The sequence below is a fragment of the Malania oleifera genome, chromosome 7 (genome assembly GCF_029873635.1).
Source record: "Malania oleifera isolate guangnan ecotype guangnan chromosome 7, ASM2987363v1, whole genome shotgun sequence".
In the NCBI taxonomy this organism is placed as follows: domain Eukaryota; kingdom Viridiplantae; phylum Streptophyta; class Magnoliopsida; order Santalales; family Ximeniaceae; genus Malania; species Malania oleifera.
The window spans coordinates 22,978,179-23,000,454 of NC_080423.1; the positions used below are offsets into that span (position 1 = coordinate 22,978,179).

General features: G+C 36.6%; 1 protein-coding gene across 2 annotated transcripts; it reads left to right on the forward strand.

Moving 5' to 3' along the window:
- The first annotated feature begins 322 nt into the window (after positions 1–322).
- On the forward strand, positions 323–21,099 carry LOC131159620 (putative pentatricopeptide repeat-containing protein At3g15130). Of its 2 annotated transcripts, XM_058114658.1 has the most exons (7): positions 323–468; positions 776–2,965; positions 3,966–4,021; positions 4,153–4,274; positions 4,350–4,391; positions 20,473–20,574; positions 20,731–21,099. In XM_058114658.1, exon 2 carries the CDS (start codon positions 828–830, stop codon positions 2,649–2,651), a length of 1,824 nt encoding a protein of 607 aa, XP_057970641.1. In that variant the 5' UTR covers positions 323–468; positions 776–827; the 3' UTR covers positions 2,652–2,965; positions 3,966–4,021; positions 4,153–4,274; positions 4,350–4,391; positions 20,473–20,574; positions 20,731–21,099. The 2 variants fall into 2 exon arrangements, with proteins under 2 accessions (XP_057970641.1, XP_057970640.1); XM_058114657.1 differs by having other exon boundaries at positions 342–2,965; positions 20,473–20,529.
- Positions 21,100–22,276: the final 1,177 nt, after the last annotated feature.

Sequence of the window (22,276 nt, forward strand, 5' to 3'; positions counted from 1 at the left end):
TCTAATTCAAGCTTATTAAACGACCATAGACCGAACTATAAAACGAACTATTCACGAGTTGAAATAAGTCGAGTCCAATCATGTTTAGACTCAACTCCTTTATTAAATGAGTTGCAAAATTAAGCTTGAAAATTGCTTATTTATACAATAATAAACAAGATTAAACAAATGAATTAGTTAGTTTACAATCTTACTGTTATTTATTTATTTCATACAAATATTGTAACGCTAGTTATTTTTTTTTATGTAATTTTTAAAAAATTAAAATAAAAAATAAAATTTATTATCTACAACCAAACATCCATTAAAACCATTCTTAGATGAGAGGAGTATTTGCTGACTTTCCCTCGCTCCATTGTGAAAATGGTGGTTGCTAATCCCTGTAGCAGCACAAATTTATTTTGAAAGGCTATTTTAACGACAGTAGTTCAGTTTCTGCGAAAAGCCGTGCTTGCAGTTGCTCAAATTGTCGGATACTTTTCTTTCTTCTTCTGTTCGTTCTTTTTTCTCCATTTCCTGCGTGCAATGTAATGCCATTGTTTTGTATATTCAAACCAAAATAAAAGGGAAAGAGAGAGAGATAAATTTGTATCATGTGAACAATTTTAGAAAAATCTTGTGGATTTTTATTATCACTCGAACTTCTTTTTTTTTTTCTCGCGTACATTACGTTATTTTTGTTGCACCGAGATCGAATCCCGATCAGCTCTGTTCTCGAAATACCATGTCATGCAAACAATGACGTAAAATGACTTTAAATGTTCTATTTCTGCAGTATCCATGCAACTACAGATCGTATCAAACCGTTCATTTTAACATAGGCTGCAATGCACAAGGCTTTTGCTAGGCTCTGGCTCTGCAGATCAGCAGTTTGCTGGTACCATCCCTGTGATCCTTATTTGTTGCAGAGTTTCAGAACTGTTTACAACTTGGCCAAACCAATTCAGAGACACCCATTTGAAAATCTCGAATATAAACACAACAATTTCACCGAGTTTTTCAGTAATGTTCCACAGGAGTGTGTTGGTGCTGAGGATTTCCGGATGGGTTTATTGGTCCATGGTCGTCTCATAAAACTTGGCAGTAATGTATTCATATCCTCATGGAATAAGCTACTGAGTTTGTGTTGCAGAAGTGGGCAATTTCAGTATGCCTGTCGCGTGTTTGACAAAATGCCTAGTAGAAATGTTGTTTCTTATAATACAATGGTTTCAGCTTGTGTTAGGAACAACCATGTCCTTGAAGCGATGCATCTTTACTCTAACATGAAGAAGGAGCAAGCTGTTCCTAATCACATCACGCTAGCTGTCATAATTGGTGCTGGGGATTTGTTGACAGCTTCACATTTGAGAGAGGCATTTCATGCTCAAGCCGTTCGATATGGATTGAGTTCTAATGAGTTTGTAGGGAGTTCCTTGGTGGAGGGCTATGCAAAGCATATAAGGCTAGAAGAAGCTATTAAAGCATTTGGTGACATAGCTGAATTGGATTTGGTTTCATGCAATATTATGATTGATGGTTGTGCACGTAACAATAGTAAAGAACATGCCTTGAGAATATTCTTTCTGATGCTGCAAGAGAACATGGGATTTGATGCATTCACTCTGACCTGCATTTTGAAGACATGTTCAGAACCAAATGATTTGAACCGTGGGATGCAGCTCCATGGTTGTGCAATAAAATTTGGTGTGGCGCAAGAAACACCCATTTGTAATTCCCTCATAACCATGTATTCAAAATGTAGGAAAGAAATGAAATCCGCCATGAAAATCTTCAGGGAGATTTTAGCACCTAACATTATCTCGTGGACTGCAATGATTGGTGGGTTCACACAAAAAGGGCTGAACCGGGAAGCACTTGAGCTTTACAAGGGCATGCTTAGGTTAGGTGTGAAAGAAAATGATTTTAGTTTTGCTAGTATTCTTCAGGTGCACAGTAACCTGGCAAACCTTGAGCAGGGGAGGCAAATTCATGCGAGGATTGTAAAATCATGGTATGGTTTGAATGTATTAGTCAACAATGCTCTTATGGATATGTATTCCAAGTGTGGCAGCTTAGGTGATGCTCACATGGTGTTCATAAAAATGGGAAAACATGATGTTGTCTCCTGTGCGACAATGATCACAGGTTTTGGACTGCATGGTAAGGGAAGAGAGGCTCTTGAAATTCTTGAAGAATCGACTAGTGAAGGATTGAAGCCTAACGAAGTTATGTTTCTTGGGTGCCTTTCTGCATGTAGCCATGGTGGCCTTGTTGATGAAGGGGTTCTAGTATTTAGGATGATGGTTGACGTTTATAGTGTAAAGCCAAGAGTGGAACATTTTTCTTGTGTTGTTGATATGTTGGGTCGTGCTGGTAGATTAAATGAGGCAGAGAGATTTATTGAAGTGATGGGGCTTGAGTCAAATGTATTGGTTTGGGAAGCATTGCTTAGTGCTTGTGGGCTACATGGAGAGATAGCACTTGGAGAAAAGTCAGCTAGGAAGATCATGGAGTTACAGCCAGGGAGGCATGGACCATATGTGTCGTTGGCAAATATGTATGCTGACAGAGGATTGTGGGAAGGAAAATGTGCAATAAGAGAAAAATTAGGTGTTTTTGGGTTAAAGAAAGACACTGGATGCAGTTGGATAGCTATGGAGAGATTTTGATGCAGAAAAAAATGTTGGCTGTTGGCAATAGGAGCCAAGATTTTGGATAACAAGCTTGAACTCTCATTCTGAGAATCTAGATTTCTTGTCCACCTGCAGGTGAGGCCTCAAGTTTGTTGGTAAGTAAGATGAAAAGAACTCAATTTGGCATTTTGTTCGTAAGCAATTGCAAGCAGGACCAGAGAGGAGAGGGGTTTTCGTCTACTTATCATGCACTCTGAAAATGCAATGATGAAACTCCCGTGTCAAGACATTATAGACAAGCTCTTTTTTCTTGGTCCTAGGAAGCTCTTTCTGTCAGCCCTCTGCAGTTTGTAAGTCTCTCTCTCTCTCTCTCTCTATGAATGGTTTGGGAAATTCTGACTGCAAAAGACATAAATTGGCTTAACTAATTATAATTTCTTGAGTTGTAGGAATGGATAGGTTGTGATTTGTTGGATTCTAGTAAGAATGGGGTCTTTAATGATGTTGGCTCTTATTTGCAGTTGTTCAATAATGAGATAGTAGATTTCCCTTGGAAGTCTATTTGTCAATTATTGGGTTCCTTCAAAAATTGCTTTTTCTCTTGGACAGCTTCTCTTACACATTAACTTAGGCTGTGTGGCTAACTTGGGAACGAGATTGTATGTTGTCAGTTGGTGTTACTTGTGCAAGAATGATGATAAAACAGCAGAGCCTCTGTTGGTTCACTGTTCTGTGGTTGTGAGAATGTGGAAGGAAGTGTTCTCTCTTTGGTAAATGCTGAAGACAGTTTTGGGTCTTTTTGAGATTTTATGTGGAAATTTTGGACATGCAAAGTGTAAGATGGTTTAGTGTGCTGTCCTTCTATGGTTTACCAATCGGTCCATCTGCGTTTGATGTGTTTCCTTTGGTTTAAATGTAACAGTCACATCTCAAGCCAGAAGTAGACTTATTGGGATAAGCTGAAAATGAACTTTTTGGATAAGCTGAAAATGAACTTTTTGCAAGCTTTGCTCCTTTGTATGTCCATTCACCTTCTCTTTTTTCTTCTGTTGGGTATTTTTTTGAGTTTCTTGATGTTCTGAATTGTAGACAGTAATTTTTGTTTCTTTTGTTTGTGGTGATGCATTTTGAGTTCATCTTGTGTACAAATGTTGCGGCCCCTTGGCAATTTTTAAAAAAAATATTAATACTTAAAACAATAGACAATTGGGTCACCTTTCACTTTCAGGTCATGTTTGAAACCTTGGAGGGGAAAAAAAAAGAAAAAAAAGAAGAAGAAGGAATGTAACTTCCTTTGACACGCCCAATGAAATATCTGACTTTGCATATGTTCTACTCTGTGTTGCCTAGGTCAGCTTTATCACTCCATTGGCAGGTCTTCTGAATGTCTGAAGTTTTTTGTCCAGGTCAGTATTGGAAGTGTCTTCCATATAAATTTATAAAATCCTCCCTACAAGTCCATATCCTTTTATTTTTCATTTCTTTTCTTATTTTGGTTCCAACCTAATGTGGAGATGGTTTCACTTCTCTCAAATAGATGTTTGTGAGTTGAGATGGTTTCACTTCTCTCAAATAGATGATTGTGAGTTTTAACTCTGGAGTTTATCAGTACTTTTGTGAAAGCAGTTTGGATTGTGCTCTGAATCCTCACCATAAAATGTACGTATGGGCATGTATATTTGAGATTTCTTTTTCTTAATTCAATGATGACATATATGTGACTTCATGTTACAGGATACTGAAAATGGTTGTATTGTCTCGCCTTTCTTGTTGCTGGTAAGGTTCTCTTTTCAGTACATAGCTTTCAAATGTTACATGTTGGCATTGTTGGATTTGGCAATTCAGATATTGGTTTAGAGTTAATATATATATATATATATATGTATATATATATATATATATTTTGCATAAACATCAACTTAGGAGGCTTCTGTCCAGAGGAAAAAAATCAATTTATGGGGCATTTTTTGAGGTTAATTTCTGGCCCACTCTGACATCACATTATTTGGCTTGCAATAGCACCTTGAGTGTTTGATTTTCATAAAAAAAATGCCATAAGATGCTAAGTCAAGCAATTGAAAATTTTCTTCTGATCACTGCAATGTCCTTATGGTGTATGTCGGGCAATCATCAAATGCACAGAGATAGTTCTGGTTGTAGATAACAATAAATAAACATAGTTACCTCAATTCACAAACAAAGTTGGTTGCCTTTAGTTGCCACAAATTAGTTTTATATTCAGTTGTGTGGGATTCAAAAATCTTGGTTACATCCAGGAATTGCGTTTTTGGATTCAAGGTCCATTAATAAATAATTGACTCCAACTTGGTGGTTAATTCAATTTTATGCACACAGAGTAAAGACAAAGCCTTAAGGAAGTTCAGGCCTTTCTTTTGATGTGTTGCACTTCAAATTAGTCCAATGATATCATTCTTTGCCTTTTACTAATCATGTCAAGTGCCACTTCAAAATAAATTTGGAAGTTTAGCTTCAGGTATTGCTATTTATGACAGGGAAGTATGTGTCCTTTTTTCATTTATGATGAGATTTCTTAATAATGTCCAAGGCAAGTTGCATACTTTGAAGTAAATCACCACTCATTGCCCAAAACATTCTTTGGAGTCTATTCAGCTTCACATAAAAATTTACTCGTCAATAGTGAGTTTCCTATGTTTAGAGCTTGAAACGGGTCTTGTTTTATTTATTATTTTAAAATACAGTTACTTACTTGGAGTCAATAAAGTTAAGTTTGCATTAAATAAAATTGAAAATGGAAAAGCTTTAGGCCCAAAGAACATTCAATTGAAGTTTGGAAGTGTCTAGGTGATAATGGAATCATATGGTTAACTAATTTATTTAACACAAATATAAGATCTAAGAAAATGCCAAAATTTAGGAAAAGAGCTTTAATAGCCGTAGACAAAAATAAAGGAGATAATCAAAATTTTAATAATGGAATAAAACTTATAAGTCATACAATGAAACTTTGAGCAAGGGTAATTGTGTAGAGGTTAAGGTTAGAAGTTAGAAACTAGGTTTTAGGAAATCTGCTTGGTTTTATGCTCGGGAGATTAGCTATAGAAGCTATACATCTATTAAAAGATTAATGAAAAAAGACGAGGGACTTAAGAGACTTGCACATAGTTTTTATTAAACATATAGAAAAGCCTACCCTAGGGTACTTAGGGAAGTTCTAAGGTGGCTTCTAGAAAAAACAGGAGTTTATAGGATATGAATAATGACTAGTGTTAGGACTATAAGCAGAGAGTTTAGAGAAATTCCAATTGTGTACATCAAGAAATATGCTTTCAGTCCTTATATTTTTGTATTAGTAATTGTCGACACAGGATTATGGTCCAAGGGATGTGCCGACTAAAGGAAAATTGTTTGCATGGCGATCTCCCAAACAAAATAATTAAATCAGGGGTGGATAAGACTTGAGTTATAAAGATTAAAAATGCAGAGTCACCCCATTTATTATTATTTTTATTTAGGGAAAACAAAGGAAAAACCCCAGAAAGGTCTACAATAGAGAGAAAACGGGTTCAGGAGTACATTTATACATAGGGAAGGTGGTGGAATAATCATTCTAAGGAGGATCAGTCCACCAACACCCTACTAACACCAGTTCCAAGAACGGTTACCGCTATGCATGTGTGTCCTAACTAAGAATAAAAGAAGGAAAAGAAAGCAAGTCCCCCTTTTGGGCCATTTGGTGAAGTATCACCGTCCAAAAGTCCAAACAATAGAGCTGAAAGCCCTAACGCACTCTTGTTTGAAAAAAGGAATTGGCCTCAAAATATCCTAAATTTTGAAAAAATAGAAGAGATGATGAAAAATGTTTTGAATGATTGCCCTAGATTCAAAGATATGATTCTTTCCTTAGAGATTAAGGTTTGGGAAAACTCAACATCAAAACATCATATTTCAATCATGGATTGGATAAAGTTTTTTATCGATTTTTAAATAAGTGGGAATTGTGGTCCCAATCTAATGATTGAAATTAGAGAAATCAATGTTGATGGAGTAGAGAATCTCCTTATTGACATCAAGCCTTAATGGAGAGTGGAAATGAATCAGTCATTAATGAACTTGGCAAAGTCCTCTAATTGGCAATCGGGATTTGAAAATTATGGAGGATTTTGAAAATCCCTCATTGACTATCAAGGTTTTAATGCAAAGATAGGATCAACTCTTAATTGAAAATTTAGAAAACCCCTAATTAACTATCAGAGTTTTAATACAAAGATAAAGTCAACTCTTGATTAAGGATTTGAAAATCCCTGATTGATTATCAGAGTTTTAATGCAAGGATAGAGTCAACTCATGATTGAGGATTTTGAAAATTCCTAACTAATTATCAGAGTTTTAATGCAAAGATAGAGTCAAACCTTGATGGAAGATTTGAAAATTCCTAATTGATTATCAAGGTTTTAATGCAAAGATAGAGTCAACTCATGATGGAGGATTTGAAAATCTCTAAGTGTTTATCAAGGTTTTAATGCAAAAATAGAGTCAACTCTTGATGGAGGATTTGAAAATCCCTATGTCAATTAGATTTTAATGCTCGGGATTTAGACAACTCTTTGATTGAAGGCTTTCACATCTTTGATGTTTCAATTACTTTGATTGGATTTTGTATCCTTAACTAAGGCAATCATTTATGAAAAGGATTTGACATTTTTGAAAAGGAAAATTTTTCTTTTTGACAATGAGGGAAGGTTTTGAAGACTGCTAAACTCATCATCGACCATTCAAGGAGAGAGTTTGAATGGATTTTCTTTTTAAAGGGATATTTTTGAGAAAGGGAATTCCAAGTTTACCCGTAGCTTCAATCCCGTGGTACAATTGTTGACTCCCTTCCACTCATAAGGGCTTAATGGTGAGCACTTGTCCTTTGCCTAGGGTTGAAAAGGGAGAGGACACCATATGCTGACTCCCTTGTTGTCCCATGATTAGGCAAGTTGAGGGGCTTTGAACAAAGCTTGGAGACATGACAAAGGACACATTAGGGACCCTAAAGAAAAGGGAGTATTCGACAAACATGCAATATAAGTAGGGTAAATTAATAACATGCATGCATACATAAGTAAGTAAATATTAACTAGCATTAAGGGTAGTGATCCTAAGCATAATCAAATTTGAACACGCCGTCAATATTTGTGATGGTATTCACATAATTAATGTAACTACACGCTTATGGTAACAACAAATTCCAAGAGAGGTATTCCACTAACCATGAGATATTTAGCATGATCAAATCGTATTATTCCCCAAGAAAGCCACTATCCACATCTCAATGTAGGGCACCACATTAACCATTCAAATAAACGATATGAATTGAGTGGCTTTTAACACAAGCATGAATTGAGAGGCAACGAATACATGCTAGGGAACTACCTTCCATTGGAACAAGCATTTTTCTCATGCCATATCATATGTATCAAAATGCAAAAAAACGCAAGTTAAACATTCAAATAACCAATATGCATGAAAGGGCTTTTAACACGAGGATGACTTGATGGGTAAACAAAATGCATGCTAACCTCAAAATTTCATTAGAACAAATGGGTTTATTGAAGTTAATTTATGTTTTCCAGAAACTCTTCAGTTTTCTAGATTTCTATTATTTGTGTTTGCTATTGTTAGCTGTTTTTTGGAAGTTGTATTTCAATCAATGAATTTCTGAGTCTCAATGTAATAGTATAAGTATGTGATTGAAGTGAAATGAAAAGGAAGAACCATGAAATCAATCCGGTGAACACTTGGGTTGAGGTTTCTCAAGAATTTCCTCTGTTTTTCTCTGGTTGCTTCTTTGTTTAAAACCAACAATTGGTATCAGAGCAACCAGGTTCAACTGAAGGTCGAAAATGGCTACCTTTGGAGCAACAATATCAGTTCCTATTTTCAGTGGTGAAAACTACGATTATTGGAGCATTAAAATGAAGTCTTTTTTTCCTATCTCAAGATCTATGGGATGTTGTGGAAAAAGGAGTGACAATACCAGCAGAAGGAGTCTCGGATTCAACTCAAAGCAAGCAAAAAAGCACCAAGGATGCAAGAGCTTTATTCATCCTACAGCAGGCAGTCTCTAAATCAATCTTTCCAAGATTGATGAGGGCCAATACTTCAAAGGGAGCATGGGAGATTCTGCAGTCAGAATTTCAAGGAAATGCCAAGGTAAAACTCATCAAACTTCAAAGTCTAAGGAGAGAGTTTGAAAATTTGAAAATGAAAGACTCTGTAGAATTTAAAAGAGTATTTTTCTAGATTAATAGAAATTGTCAATCAAATGCGTGCTCATGGTGAAGAGGTGACTGATCAAAGGATGGTTCAAAAATTGTTGATTAGCTTACCCGAGAAGTATGATCATATAGTAGCAGCCATTGAAGAGTCTAAGGACCTGCAAACACTTCCAGTTACTGAATTAATGGGATCTCTCCAAGCCCATGAACAAAGATCGGCTAGAAGGAATGATGGTTCCTTGGAGCATGCATTTCAATCTAAAGTGAATCTGAAAAAAAGAAAAGTAAAAGATTACAAAAAGAAGCCTCAAAAGGATTACAAGAATTCTGATCATGTTCAAAAAGAAAGCAAGATGAAAGGTAAGTGTTGAGTAGCTGGAGCTGGTGCCGCGTTGAGCTGTAATCCACAGCTATCTGAGGCTATTGATTGAAGCTGAAATTGATTACAATTTAATCCGCCTTTTACTGTAATTTCTCCAGCCATCTATAAATAGAGAAGTGTGTGCAAGTGAAAAGATGTGCAGAAAAAAGCGTAAGGAAGAGTGCAGAGAGAGCTGAGAAAAGAGTTTGTATTTTCTCCTTATTTTATAGTGGATTGTGGTGTGCTCCATGGACGTAGGTCAATCTAGATCGAACCACGTAATTTCTGGTGTCTCTTATTTTTCTGGCTTGTGTTTATTGCTCGTAGATTCCTACCTAGTGGTATCAGAGCCTAGTTCGGAGCAGAAACGTCAGATTGGAGAAATTCACCGAAAAACAGAGCCCTATCCAGTGTCTCGAAATTGCATTTTGAGAGCACCATTGTGTTTCTCTCATCAAGACAAAGCCGACAGTGCAAACCGAAGCTCGAAAGGAGCCTAGACGACACCGCACACTCTTGCACACGTCGTCAACGTCTAGGCGACGTGTCCACATGCTCCCACGCTCCTTCACGCGTTGGCAGATAGTCGGCAGGTCATCCCACGTGCACCCACGCACCGAAAGATGCCCGGTGAAGTAGCGGAAGGTTGAAGACAACATGACGTCAGCACCACGTCACCTGTCCACGTCAGTGCTGGGTCAGCGCACTACATCAGCAACGTTAGCGCCACGTGGCGCTGAGTAAGCAGCCCAGTCAGCAGTTGCGTCATCGCCCAATCAGTGGCCGAGTCAGCCACCACGTCACCTCGAGCCCACGCCACGTCATCTGCCACGTCAATAGCTGGGCTCCACAGAATCTGCTAGCAGGTGGGCCCCACAGTGCCACATCAACAGTGAACCCCATTCCTGCCACATTAGCAAACGACGTTAGTAACGGCGTCACTAACGGTAGGTATATTCCGTTATGTTTAGGAATATTCCGTTAAGTTTGACCCTTTTTGACTTAGAAGTTTGACCAAGTTTCTAGAGTCATTTCAAAGCCACTTTTTCGAAAGATTTAAACCATTTCAAAGGTTTTCTACCGTTTCGGATCCAACCATGCTGTTCATTTGAGCTAATTCCATCTCTAAATTAGCGAATCGACATGTCGAACGAAAAGAGCTCAAAGATTGAGATGTTTAACGGCAACAATTTCAGTTTCTGGAAGATGCAGATTGAAGATTACTTGTTTGAGAAGGAGTTGCACTTACCATTGAAGGGAAAGCCAAGATCTATGAATGAGGACGAGTGGGAATTACTTGACCGAAAAGCTCTCGGAGCTATCAAAATGACGTTGTCAAAGTCTGTGGCATTTGATATCAAGCACATATCAACCACTAAGTTTTTAATGGATGCGTTTTCTAACATGTACGAGCAGCCGTCAGCCGCTAATAAGGTACATCTTATGAAAAGGTTATTTACTATGACCATGTCTGTGGGTGAAAGTTTTAACGGGCATTTGAATAGTTTCAACGAGTTTTCGGATCAACTCACTTCAGTTGGGATTACATTTGATAGTGAGATTCGTGCCCAACTGATTCTCAGTCAGTTGCCTGAAAGTTGGAATGGTATTGTTACTGCAATTAGTAGCTCCACAGGGAAATCAAAGTTAGTATACGATGAGGTCGTTAGCATGATTTTGACGGAAAAAATCAGAATGTAGTCAAACCATGGTTCCATTTCGAATTTAGCCTTGAACATAGAAAGTCGAGGCAGAGGAATCAGAGATGGACGATTAAACAATTGTGGCAAATCCAAGTCCAGATCTAGAAATCCCAGAGGTTCTCGGGACACAGGTTCTCAGGGCACAAAAAATATAGAATGCTAGAACTATGGAAAAACTGGTCATTACAGAAACTAGTGCAAAGGTCCGAAGAAAGAATATGAGACAAAGGCGAAGATAGAAGTAAATGTTGCTTCAGAAAATGATGATATGTTGATCTGTTCTTTGGAGAGCAAAAAGGAGTCTTGGGTGTTAGACTTTGGAGCTTCGTTTCATGCCACTTGCAGTAGATATTGCCTAGAGAAGTATACACCAGGTGACTTCGGTAAAGTATACCTTGGCAATGATCAACCTTGCGGCATAACCGGCAATGGGACAATGAAGATCAAGATGAATGGGTCAGTATGAAAGTTGAGAGATGTCAGATATATTCCAGATCTGAGGAAGAACTTGATCTCAGTTGATCAACTGGTAGATGAAGGATATAACACAACATTCATTGGTAATGAATGGAAGATTTCGAAGGGCGTACTGACGATTGCACGAGGTAAGAAAAATGGAACTCTTTATGCATGGTCTTAAATTTCCACAAAACTTTCGAAATTTTCGATTTCCGTCACCCCCGAAATCGAAATGGTAGTCGATTTCCATCTTGCATAATTTCCGTCGAAATCTCAACGAATCATACGAAATTTATCGAAACCTCGAAATTTTAGTGAAATTTGTCGAAACCTCGAGAATGAAGTGAAAATTTTCTTTTAATTTATTTTATTGAAACAAAAGGTTATCACAAGTGCTTTTGAAATTATATGAAAAAATAAACTGATAGTAATATTTTATTTAACCATTCATGTCTAAATTATCAATATTTCTATAATAAATAATATTTAAATGATTTATGAATTTCATTTGCATTAACTGAATATGTTTAATGTACATTATCTTACAAACATGTTTGATACACATACTATTTTACAACTTTTCCACCTCATACAAAACATAGATGTATTTAATTTGTAATATATTAGTCTTAAAACTTATATTTTTATGTTTGTTAACCATTTCTAAAGTTTCACAAAGAATTCCATGCTTTACTACTAGTTTCTGTTATTTTTTCAAATCGAAATCGAAATCGACATCGAAATCGAAATTTCCGTCGAAATTTCCGTACTTTTGGAGCTTCGAAATTTGAGTTGAAATCGAAATTTAAGACCTTGTCTTTATGTAACTCCTAATGCATACACGCCTATTATAGTTGCTACAAGAAATGATGATAGCAACATTTGGCATCAACGACTCGGACACCTGAGTGAGAAGGAACTTAGGGTGATGTACTCAAAGGGAAAGTTAAGTGATTTACAATCAGTGAAGATTGCATACTTGGGAAACAGAAGTGGGTCAGTTTCCAGACGAACACCAATACCCCAAAGAAGGAGAGACTTGAGTTAGTCCATTCAGATGTATGGGGACCAACGACCATTTCATTCACAACTGGGAAGCATTACTTCGTGACATTTATTGACGACCATTCTCGGAAGGTATGAGTTTACTTCCTGAAATACAAATCTGATGTCTTTGATGCTTTTAAGATTTGGAAAGCAATGTTTGAAAATGAAACTAGTTTGAAAATTAAGAAGCTGAGAATCGATAACGGTGGTGAGTATGATGACACCGGATTCAAGAAATTCTACTATGAGCATGGTATCAGGATTGAAAAAACTGTGCCAGGTACACCTCAGCACAACGGCATAGCCGAGCGGATGAACAAATCGTTGACAGAAAAAGCCAGAAGCATGTGTATGCATTCAGGCTTACCAAAGATTTTTTGGGCAAAAGCAGTCAACATAGCAGCTTACTTGATTAATAGAAGTCCATCAATACCATTGGACTATAGACTACTAGAAGAAGTATGGAGCGGTAAAGAGGTAAGACTTTCACATTTAAGAGTTTTTGGTTGTGTTGCGTATGTACATATCAATGATCATGTCAGGAATAAGCTTGATCCAAAATACCGGAAATGCACCTTCGTCAGTTATGATGGAGATGAATATGGGTATCGCATTTGGGATGATGAAAACAGAAAGGTGATCAGAAGCAGAGATGTGATTTTTGATGAAAAGGTAATGTACAAAGATAGTCACACAACAGAACCTACAAAGTTTGAAACAACCTATGTAGATGTGGATGATGTCCTAGAAGGTGCAGGGACACGACAACGAAACATCGAGAATCCTCAAGCATAGGAACCTGTGGAGCAGATTGTTGCACCACTATCTCCTACTCCAACTCCAGAGCTTAGGAGATCTTCATGGTAGCATGTACCAAATAGGAGGTATGCGAATCATTTACTTCTTACAAATGGAGGAGAACCTGAATGCTATGTTGAAGCATGTCAGGAAGGAGATTCAAGCAAGTGGGAACTTGCAATGAAAGACGAGATGAAGTCTTTTACGTCCAACAAAACATGGGAACTAGCTAAGTTGCCCAAAGGTAAGAAGGTACAAATGGGTGTATAGGATCAAAGAAGAGCATGATGAATCCAAGAGGTATAAAGCCTGGTTAGTAGTCAAAGGTTTCGAGCAGAAAGAAGGAATTGACTGCACTAAAATTTTTGCACCAATTGTGAAGCTGACAACCATCAAATCTGTCTTGAGTATTATTGCCTCAGAAGGCTTACATCTTGAGCAGTTGGATGTGAAGATGACATTTCTTCACGGTGATGTTGATGAGGAAATTTATATGCAATAGCTAGAAGGTTTCTTAGTTAAAGGTAAAGAGAATCTTGTGTGCAGATTGAAGAAGAGCTTGTATGGTCTCAAACAAGCTCCTAGGTAGTGGTACAAGAAGTTTGATAGCTGTATGTAGAGGAAAAATTTTCAGAAGTGCAATGCCGACCATTGTTGCTACTTCAAAAGGTATCATACTAGCTATATTATCCTATTGTTATATGTTGATAATATGCTAGTCGCAGGATCAGATATAGAAGAGATCAGAAAATTGAAGCAGCAATTGTCAAAGGAGTTTGACATGAAAGACTTGGGTCCTACAAAACAGATTCTTGGGATACGGATCTCTAGAGATAAGCAACAAGGAACGTTGCGGTTATCTCAATCAAAGTACATTGGCCGTGTTTTACAGAGGTTTAACGTGAGCAGCGCCAAAACGGTAAATACACCATTGGAAGGTCACTTCCGTCTCTCCAAGGATCAATCTTCCCAGACAAATGAAGAAAAAGATTTCATAACAAAGGTACCATACGCCTCAGCCGTTGGAAGTCTCATGTATGCTATGGTTGGTACTAGACCATATTTTGGCCAAGAAGTGGGAGCTACCAGCAGGTACATGTCAAATCCAGGGAAGACTCACTAGGAAGCAGTGAAGTGGATTTTGAGATATCTATGTGGCACTATTGATAAGTGTCTATGTTTCACCAAAAGCGACTTGAAAATTCAAGGGTATGTAGATGCTGATTTTACAGGTGAAATTGATCATCGCAAAAGCACCACCGAGTATATATTCACTGTTGGCACAACAACTGTTAGTTGGATGTCACAGATACAAAAGATTGTTGTTCTATCCACTACAGAAGCTGAGTACATAACAGTGACAGAAGCAAGTAAAGAGATGATTTGACTTCAGGGTTTGTTAACAGAGCTCGGAATAAAGCAAGAGAGAAATGTTTTGCATAGTGATAGTCAGAGTGCAATACATCTGGCAAAGAACTCTACATTTCATTCCAGAACCAAACATATTGGACTTCGTTATCACTTCGTCAGATTTCTGTTAGAGGACGGCGTGTTGACACTTGAAAAAATCCAAAGTAGCAGGAATCCAGCAGATTTGTTAACAAGGGTGTTAACTACAGAAAAGCTGAAGTTGTGCTCAACTTCAGTTGGTCTTCATGCCTGAAGACATATTTGAACACATCATTTATCATAGGTTGAGGAGGCGTCTCTGTCTCCAAGTAGGAGACTGTTGAGTAGCTGCAGCTAGAGACGAGTGTGAGCTGGTGTCGCATGTGAGCTACTGAGCCGCGTTGAGCTGTAATCTGCAGCTGTCCGCGGCTATTGATTGAAGCTGAAATTGATTAAAATTTAGTATGCCATTTGTTGTAATTTCTCCAGCCATCTTTAAATAGAGAAGTGTGTGCAAGTGAAAAGATGTGTAGAAAAGAGCATGACGAAGAGTGCAAAGAGAGCTGAGAAGAGAGTTTGTATTTTCTCCCAATTTCATAGTGGATTGTGGTGTGCTCCGTGGACGTAGGTCAATCTAGACTGAACCACGTAATTTCTGGTGTCTCATATTTTGCTGGCATGTGTTTATTGCTCGTAGATTCCTAATAGTAAGATGGGTGAATTTCCTCCCTATGGTATTTGCAAGAAGACAAACCACTTAGAAAAAAATTGTTATCATGCCAGGAAGCCACAATGTTGGAATTGTAAAAAATTTCGGCACATCAAAAAGGATTGCAGATATAAGAACAATCAGCAAACAAATTATTCAGAAGAAAAAGAGGAAAATGAGCACTTATTCTTTGCATGTCAAGCACTCACCCGAGAAGATAAACTCTGGTTTATAGACAGTGGATGTAGCAATTATATGGCATTTGATGAAGCTATTTTATCCAGTTTGGATACTTCTGTCAAAACAAAGGTAAAGATGGGAAATGGTGACCTTGTTGAAGCTAAAGGCAAAGGGATAGTGGCCTTCTCGACCAAGAAAGGTACTAAGTTTATCAAAGATGTGCTGTTAGTTCCATCTCTTGATCAAAACTTATTGAGTGTAGGCCAAATGATGGAAAATGTTTACTCCTCAAGTTTTGAAAATAACTTATGCAGAATTTATGATGAGAAGAATAAGATGGAGCTAGCTGAAATAAAAATGGGGAGAAGTAGGAACTTTCCTATTCAATAGAATTTTCCTAAAGCCATGGTGGCAACTGTGGATGAAACCAGATTGTGGCATCAAAGATTTAGCCACTACTATCCTAATTCACTGAGATTAATGCATCACAAGGAAATGATTACAGACCTACCTCTCTTAGAAAAGGAGACAGCAGTCTGTGAAGGATGCATGGTTGGAAAACAGCATAAACTTCCATTTCCATCAGAGAGCAGCTGGAGAGCCAAGGAAAAGCTGCAACTAGTCCATACTGATGTATGTGGACCAATGAGGACTTCAACCCGCAATCACAGCAGGTATTTCATTCTTTTCATAGATGATTTTACTAGAATGATTTGGGTTTATTTCCTTCAAGAAAAATATGAAGTCTTGGAACCTTTAAGAAGTTCGAGATATCAATTCACCATTAACTGAGATAGAAGAAGAAGAAGCTGAAACTGAAGCAAGTAATACTCAACAAACTCACACAGAAAGTCCTAGAGCTACACGAGTGTTTTCTGATGACAGTGAAGAAGAGTCAACTCCTGAATCACCAATAAGAAGAACAAGACTTCTTAGTGAAGTCTATGAGCATTGTAATTATGCTATGCTTGAACCAAACAGTTTTGAAGCAGCTTCAAAGGAAGAAGTTTGGCAGAAAGCTATGAGAGAAGAAATCAGAATAATTAAGAAAAATGAAACCTGGGAGTTGGTTTCTTTACCTGCAAATAAAGATGTTATTGGAGTAAAATGGATTTATAAGACTAAACTAAATCCTTATGGCTCTATCTTGAAGCATAAAACAAGGTTGGTTGTTAAGGGGTATGTGCAGCAACATGGAATAGATTACAATGAAACTTTTGCTCCTGTTGAAAGGATGGACACCATTAGAGCTTTGGTTTCACTTGCTGCTCAAAAAGGTTGGAAAGTTTTGCAATTAGATGTCAAGTCAGCCTTCCTAAATGGGGTGTTGGAAGAAGAGGTCTTTGTGGATCGACCTGAGCGGTTTGAAAAGGAAGGAGGCAAAGTCTATAAACTGAAAAAGGCTTTGTATGGATTAAAACAGGCACCAAGGGCTTGGTATGGGAGAATTGATCAATATTTCTCTGAGCAAGGCTTCAGGAGGAGCAAAAGTGAGCCTACACTGTACATAAAGTCTCAAGACAGTGGTGATCTAGTCATTGTATCCCTTTATGCAGATGATCTAGTTTTTACAGGAAGTAACATTGAAATGATTGAAAAATTTAAAAGGGACATGATGGCAAGTTTTGAGATGAGTGACTTAGGAAATATGCATTATTTCCTAGGCATGGAAGTGAGTCAAGAAGCTGAGGGAATTTTATGTTCTCAGAGAAAGTACGCTGAAGATCTTTTAAGAAGATTCAACATGGCAGGTTGCAAATCAGTGGCTATTCCATTAATTCCTAATGGGAAATTGAAAAAGGATGATGGTGGAAAAAAAGTGGATGCATCGATCTATAGAAGTCTTGTGGGAAGCTTGTTGTATCTGTGTAATACCAGACCGGATATCCTGTATGCCACTAGTTTACTTTCAAGATTTATGTAATGTCCTAGTCAAATTCATATTGGAACAGCCAAGAAATTCTGAGGTACCTACAAGGAACTATCAGCTTTGGTATTTGGTATAAGAAAACATCAAATACAAAACTGGTGGGATTTACAGACAGTGATTGGGCAGGTTCATGTGATGATTTAAGGAGCACTTCAGGCTATTGTTTCAGCCTAGGATCTGCTATGTTTTCCAGGAGTTCGAGAAAGCAAAGCAAATGTGGCACAATCTACTGCTGAAGCCGAGTATGTAGCAGCTGCAGGTTGTGCAAACCAAGCCATTTGGTTGAGAAGGATACTTGAACATATGGGGGAAAAACAATTGGGATCTACTGCAGTTTTTTCAGATAATAAATCAGCTATAGCAATTGCCAAAAATCCTGTCCAGCATGGTAGAACTAAACATATTGCAATCAAATATCATTTCTTGCGTGAAGTGGAATCAAATGGAGAAATTGCATTGAAGTTCTGCAAACAAAAGCACTCCCTTGTGACAAGTTTCAATTCTTCAGATCAATGCTTGGAGTTGCTGAAAAACAAATTAAGGAGTATTCAAGTTAATTTATGTTTTCCAGAAACTCTTCAGTTTTCTAGATTACTATTATTAGTGTTTGCTATTGTTAGCTGTTTTTGGGAAGTTGTATTTCAATCAATGAATTTGTGAGTCTCAATGTAATAGTGTAAGTGTGTGATTAAAGTGAAATGAAAAGGCAGGACCAGGATAGTCATATAATGTTGCTTTTATTGCATTTTTAGTGGTTGCATGCAATTTGTGCTTTAGATACCATTGTTTGCAAGAGGTGAAGCGGTGAAGATGGCATTTTGGGTAAATTGTTATTGAAATTTGTTTGAAATATTCAAAATAAGAATGCTGTTTTGAACTAAATTTAAATTTGTATGAAAATCAGCCTTGTTTAGATAATTTTTCTAATCATTTACAGCAAATGAGCAAAACATATATATATATATATATATATATATATATATATATATATATGCATCATTCTTGATTGAAGAAGTAGTCCTAGTTCATCAACCAACTAATAACAGGGTTATATGGATATACCGCAGAGATATGAAAAATATCAATGGTTAAAAGCATCCGATTGGCCTGACAAGGAAGTTCTAATGTTTGGTCTATTTCTTAGATTTCTGTGCTGTAGTTTCTTTTCTCATTGTTTTATCATGCTTACTCAGTTGATGAAAAAAAGTACAACAAAACAAGGAAGTTTGACATTGAATCTTATATTTTTAATAAAACTTTAGACCTAAGAAAATGGACGACTCCAGTCACCAGGGTACAGGACAAATATATAACCTGCTTTAGCATATAATTACAAACATAATTTCTATTTTGTAGTAACTAAAAAGGTTTAATTAGGGTTATATTTTTGGTTCACTACATTTGAATTTGTTTGTTTTTTATTTTTGAATGGTGAACTTATTGTTATTTTATTTTTTTATGCATATAACTATGGTTATCTATTATTGTTATTTTATTTTTTTATGCAGATAACTATGGTTATCTATTAATTGATTGAGTTTTTTTTTTGCTAGATCATTGCCCACTAAAATATTTTCACACTTGTCCTAAGTATTAAATGCTTACATTTTGCATTAGTGAATAGTGATGGATGAATTTTTTTGTTCAAGTTCTATCAATTTTAGACTACAACCTCCAATAGATTTAGGGACTGAGATGGATCAAATATCATAGACAAACATGAGAGTAAACTGAAGCAGATCTTCATTATTACTCACACCCTGAACTTAATGATACAATTTTGTCCTTATATGCTCTAATAGTTTCAAAAATATATTGTGGTTGGGCACCCCAAGGCTTTGTTAAAAATGCTACTCCAATTTATTTCTAGGATTTTATGTAATACAGATTGAGAGCAGCATGTGAGAGCTGCTCTGGAAAACTAATCCCGCAATTTCTGGTGCCAGTTCTCTGACCGTGAGAATGGAATTTGAATGTTAATCCTTGAAACAGCTTCCCAAACCCGAAAAAACAAAAAACAAAAAAAAACCTTCAATTTGATGTATAATTATATACAACTGCGAAACTGGATATTTTTCTCTTCTGACTAAAGGTTGTGCTTGTTAAGATTACAGTTGAGTTAGAAATTCAGTTCCAAAAATAAAGCCCTTGTTTGATCAGAGAGGTCAGAGAGTGGGTTCTGTCTGAGTATTAAAGATTATTTTGTTTTTAATTTTTTGTTTTTTTTTTGCACATCTTTGCGTAATTTGATTGTTAATGTTGCAACAATATCTTTTCTTCTTTTCTCCTCTCTCTCTCTCTCTAGGATGATGTTTGTTGTGAAAAGAGTATGAGATTGCACAGCGGAATATATAAATGCAGCAAACAATGAAGAATCAAAATATAATTCACACACACAGTATATCTGAAAGCAACAAGAATCAACATGAAAATATACGTGGTTCAGCAAAGTCTACATCCAGGGGTGCAATCGACAAAGGTTTCACTATGGAAAAACCAAGTACATAATACAATGGTTTACAATGATCTTCTTACATCACAATATGCCCAGAAAGACATATTTAATAACCCCATAGAGGCTTCCCTCCAAATCCCCAACCGTCCTAACATTCACATTCAGAATCTGAAATCATTTTCGCAGCCCTGAGAGCAATCGTTGACGAAAAGGGTCAATTCGTTGACGATTACTGGTCCATTCATCAACAAATGAGGCCTTTTCGTCGATGACGTCTGAATATCTGAATTTTATCTGCTCTCAGTATCTCCATTCGTCGATGAATGAGGCCCACTCGTCCACGAATGCCTGCTGCACAGCACCAATAACTTCACACATATGCTTTTCTTCCTTTGTTTATGGACTCCACCAAGTATAAGAGTCACATAAACACAACAATGTTCAGACTTGCCTTGTGAATTTTCAAGGGTTAGGGTTCTGTTTTAGTGATCGAAAATAGCGAATTGGAGTCTTAAGGTTCAAAATATAAAAGTTGTGTATCCTTATGGAGAGAACACTAAGATATTTGGCCGGCATTGCAGGTACAAGTGGCCGTGGATCAAATTCAACAGCTGAGCAAGTTACATGAGCTTGTTCTTGTCCGTTCCCTTCTCTTCTAACAGCAATATTCGCCAGTTGGTCTTGTATTATCTCTAACTGCTGAAAGTGAAAAAATTTCATGAATGGAAAAAAAATGTCATTCTTTTTTTCTTTTACTTGTTGATTATTGGACAAACTTTTATGCACATAGTTTGAATTGTGGTGAGCTTATATCTTCTTCTTCTTCTTCTAAACTGCAGTGAGCTTATATCACCAGTCGGTCTCGTATAATCTTCAACTGCTGAAAGTGAAGAAACTTAATGAATGGGAAAAAATGTCATTTTTTTATCTTTTACTTATTGATTATCGGATAAACTTTTATGCACAAAGTTTGAATTGCAGTGAGCTTGTATCTTCTTCTTCTTCTTCTTCAAGGACAAAGCGTGGTGATGTGTCAAACTGAGATAAATACTTCTTACCAACTCATGGAAAAAAAGAATCTCTATTATTGGCTTACTTTTTCTTGTCAGCTTGCAGTCCTAGAGGAATCTTGTTAAATATTTGTAACAGCCTCATGTGGATTAACTCACATAATTTCTTATTTTTCTTTGGGAAAAAATATTTTCATCCAGGATGATCTTATACTCTTTTAAAATGTTATCCTATTAGTGGTTCTCTTTTTTTTTTCTTTGTAACCAAGATATGGTTCTGTCTCTATTGGGGTTTTCTCCCATTCGTTCTGATCAAATCATTGTTTTCTTGGTCATTGACTTAAAAGGAGAAATTATGTCTTCTTGTTTGTAAATGGTCATGCCCTTGGGCATTTTGTAGGATAAACTTTATGAATGGAAAATAGTAGTTTTAAATTGGTAACTGAATTTCAATTTTGTAACATATTATTTGCTGAACTTTGCATATATTTTCAATATTATTTAATGAATAACAATTGTCTCCTGTAACTGATGGAATGAATGTTCTTCCAAACCCTGCATAACCATCCCAAACTGCCATTGTGGCCATAAAAGAGGAGAACATTTCTCAAAAGCATTATTGTCCCTGTTATTACTTAATAAAATCCTTGTCTCCGAACCCTGTTTCTTAGAAATTATTGAGTGGAATGCCACAATACTTGTGTTTTTCTTGTGATGATCTTATTGTGATTAATAAAAAAAAAAACACCATGAACATACATTGGTTAGACATAAGGGCTCAATGAGATGATCGCTTTTTGTCATAACTAGACACACTTGTTACAAATTGGGTGACATTGAAACAAAGTCTAGAGTTCAATGCATAATGCTAAATTAAAATAAATAGGGTTTACAGTTGATTTTGCTATTTTGGGTGATATTGGGTGCTTAGAGTTTGAACCTTATATTTGGATTTATATAGATTTTGATTACACAATACAAAAATTTATTGAGTTTTGTTTAGATTCACTAAATTCATATTCAAAGTTCAAAATTCATGCATTCAAACACAACCTATACTCTTCTGCTTCAATTAAAAGATTCTATTCTAGTTCATGTCACTAGGATTTTAATCGTTGGTGGCCCTTATGTAACTTTGCATATTCCTTTTCATACTTACTTAGTTTGACATATATTAATTTCCTCACCACATTAATGAACGTGATATATTTATATTTATAAAAGGTTCTAATGGCCGTGAGAGAATTTGTAACGTGCTTTGCATAAATAACTCTAAAAATGCTTCTTGAAATTGAAGTTCTGGGATGAAATTAAGATGTTTGCCACAAACTACTTGGGTCCGTTCCGTTTGGATCAAGAATTATTCAAGGAAACT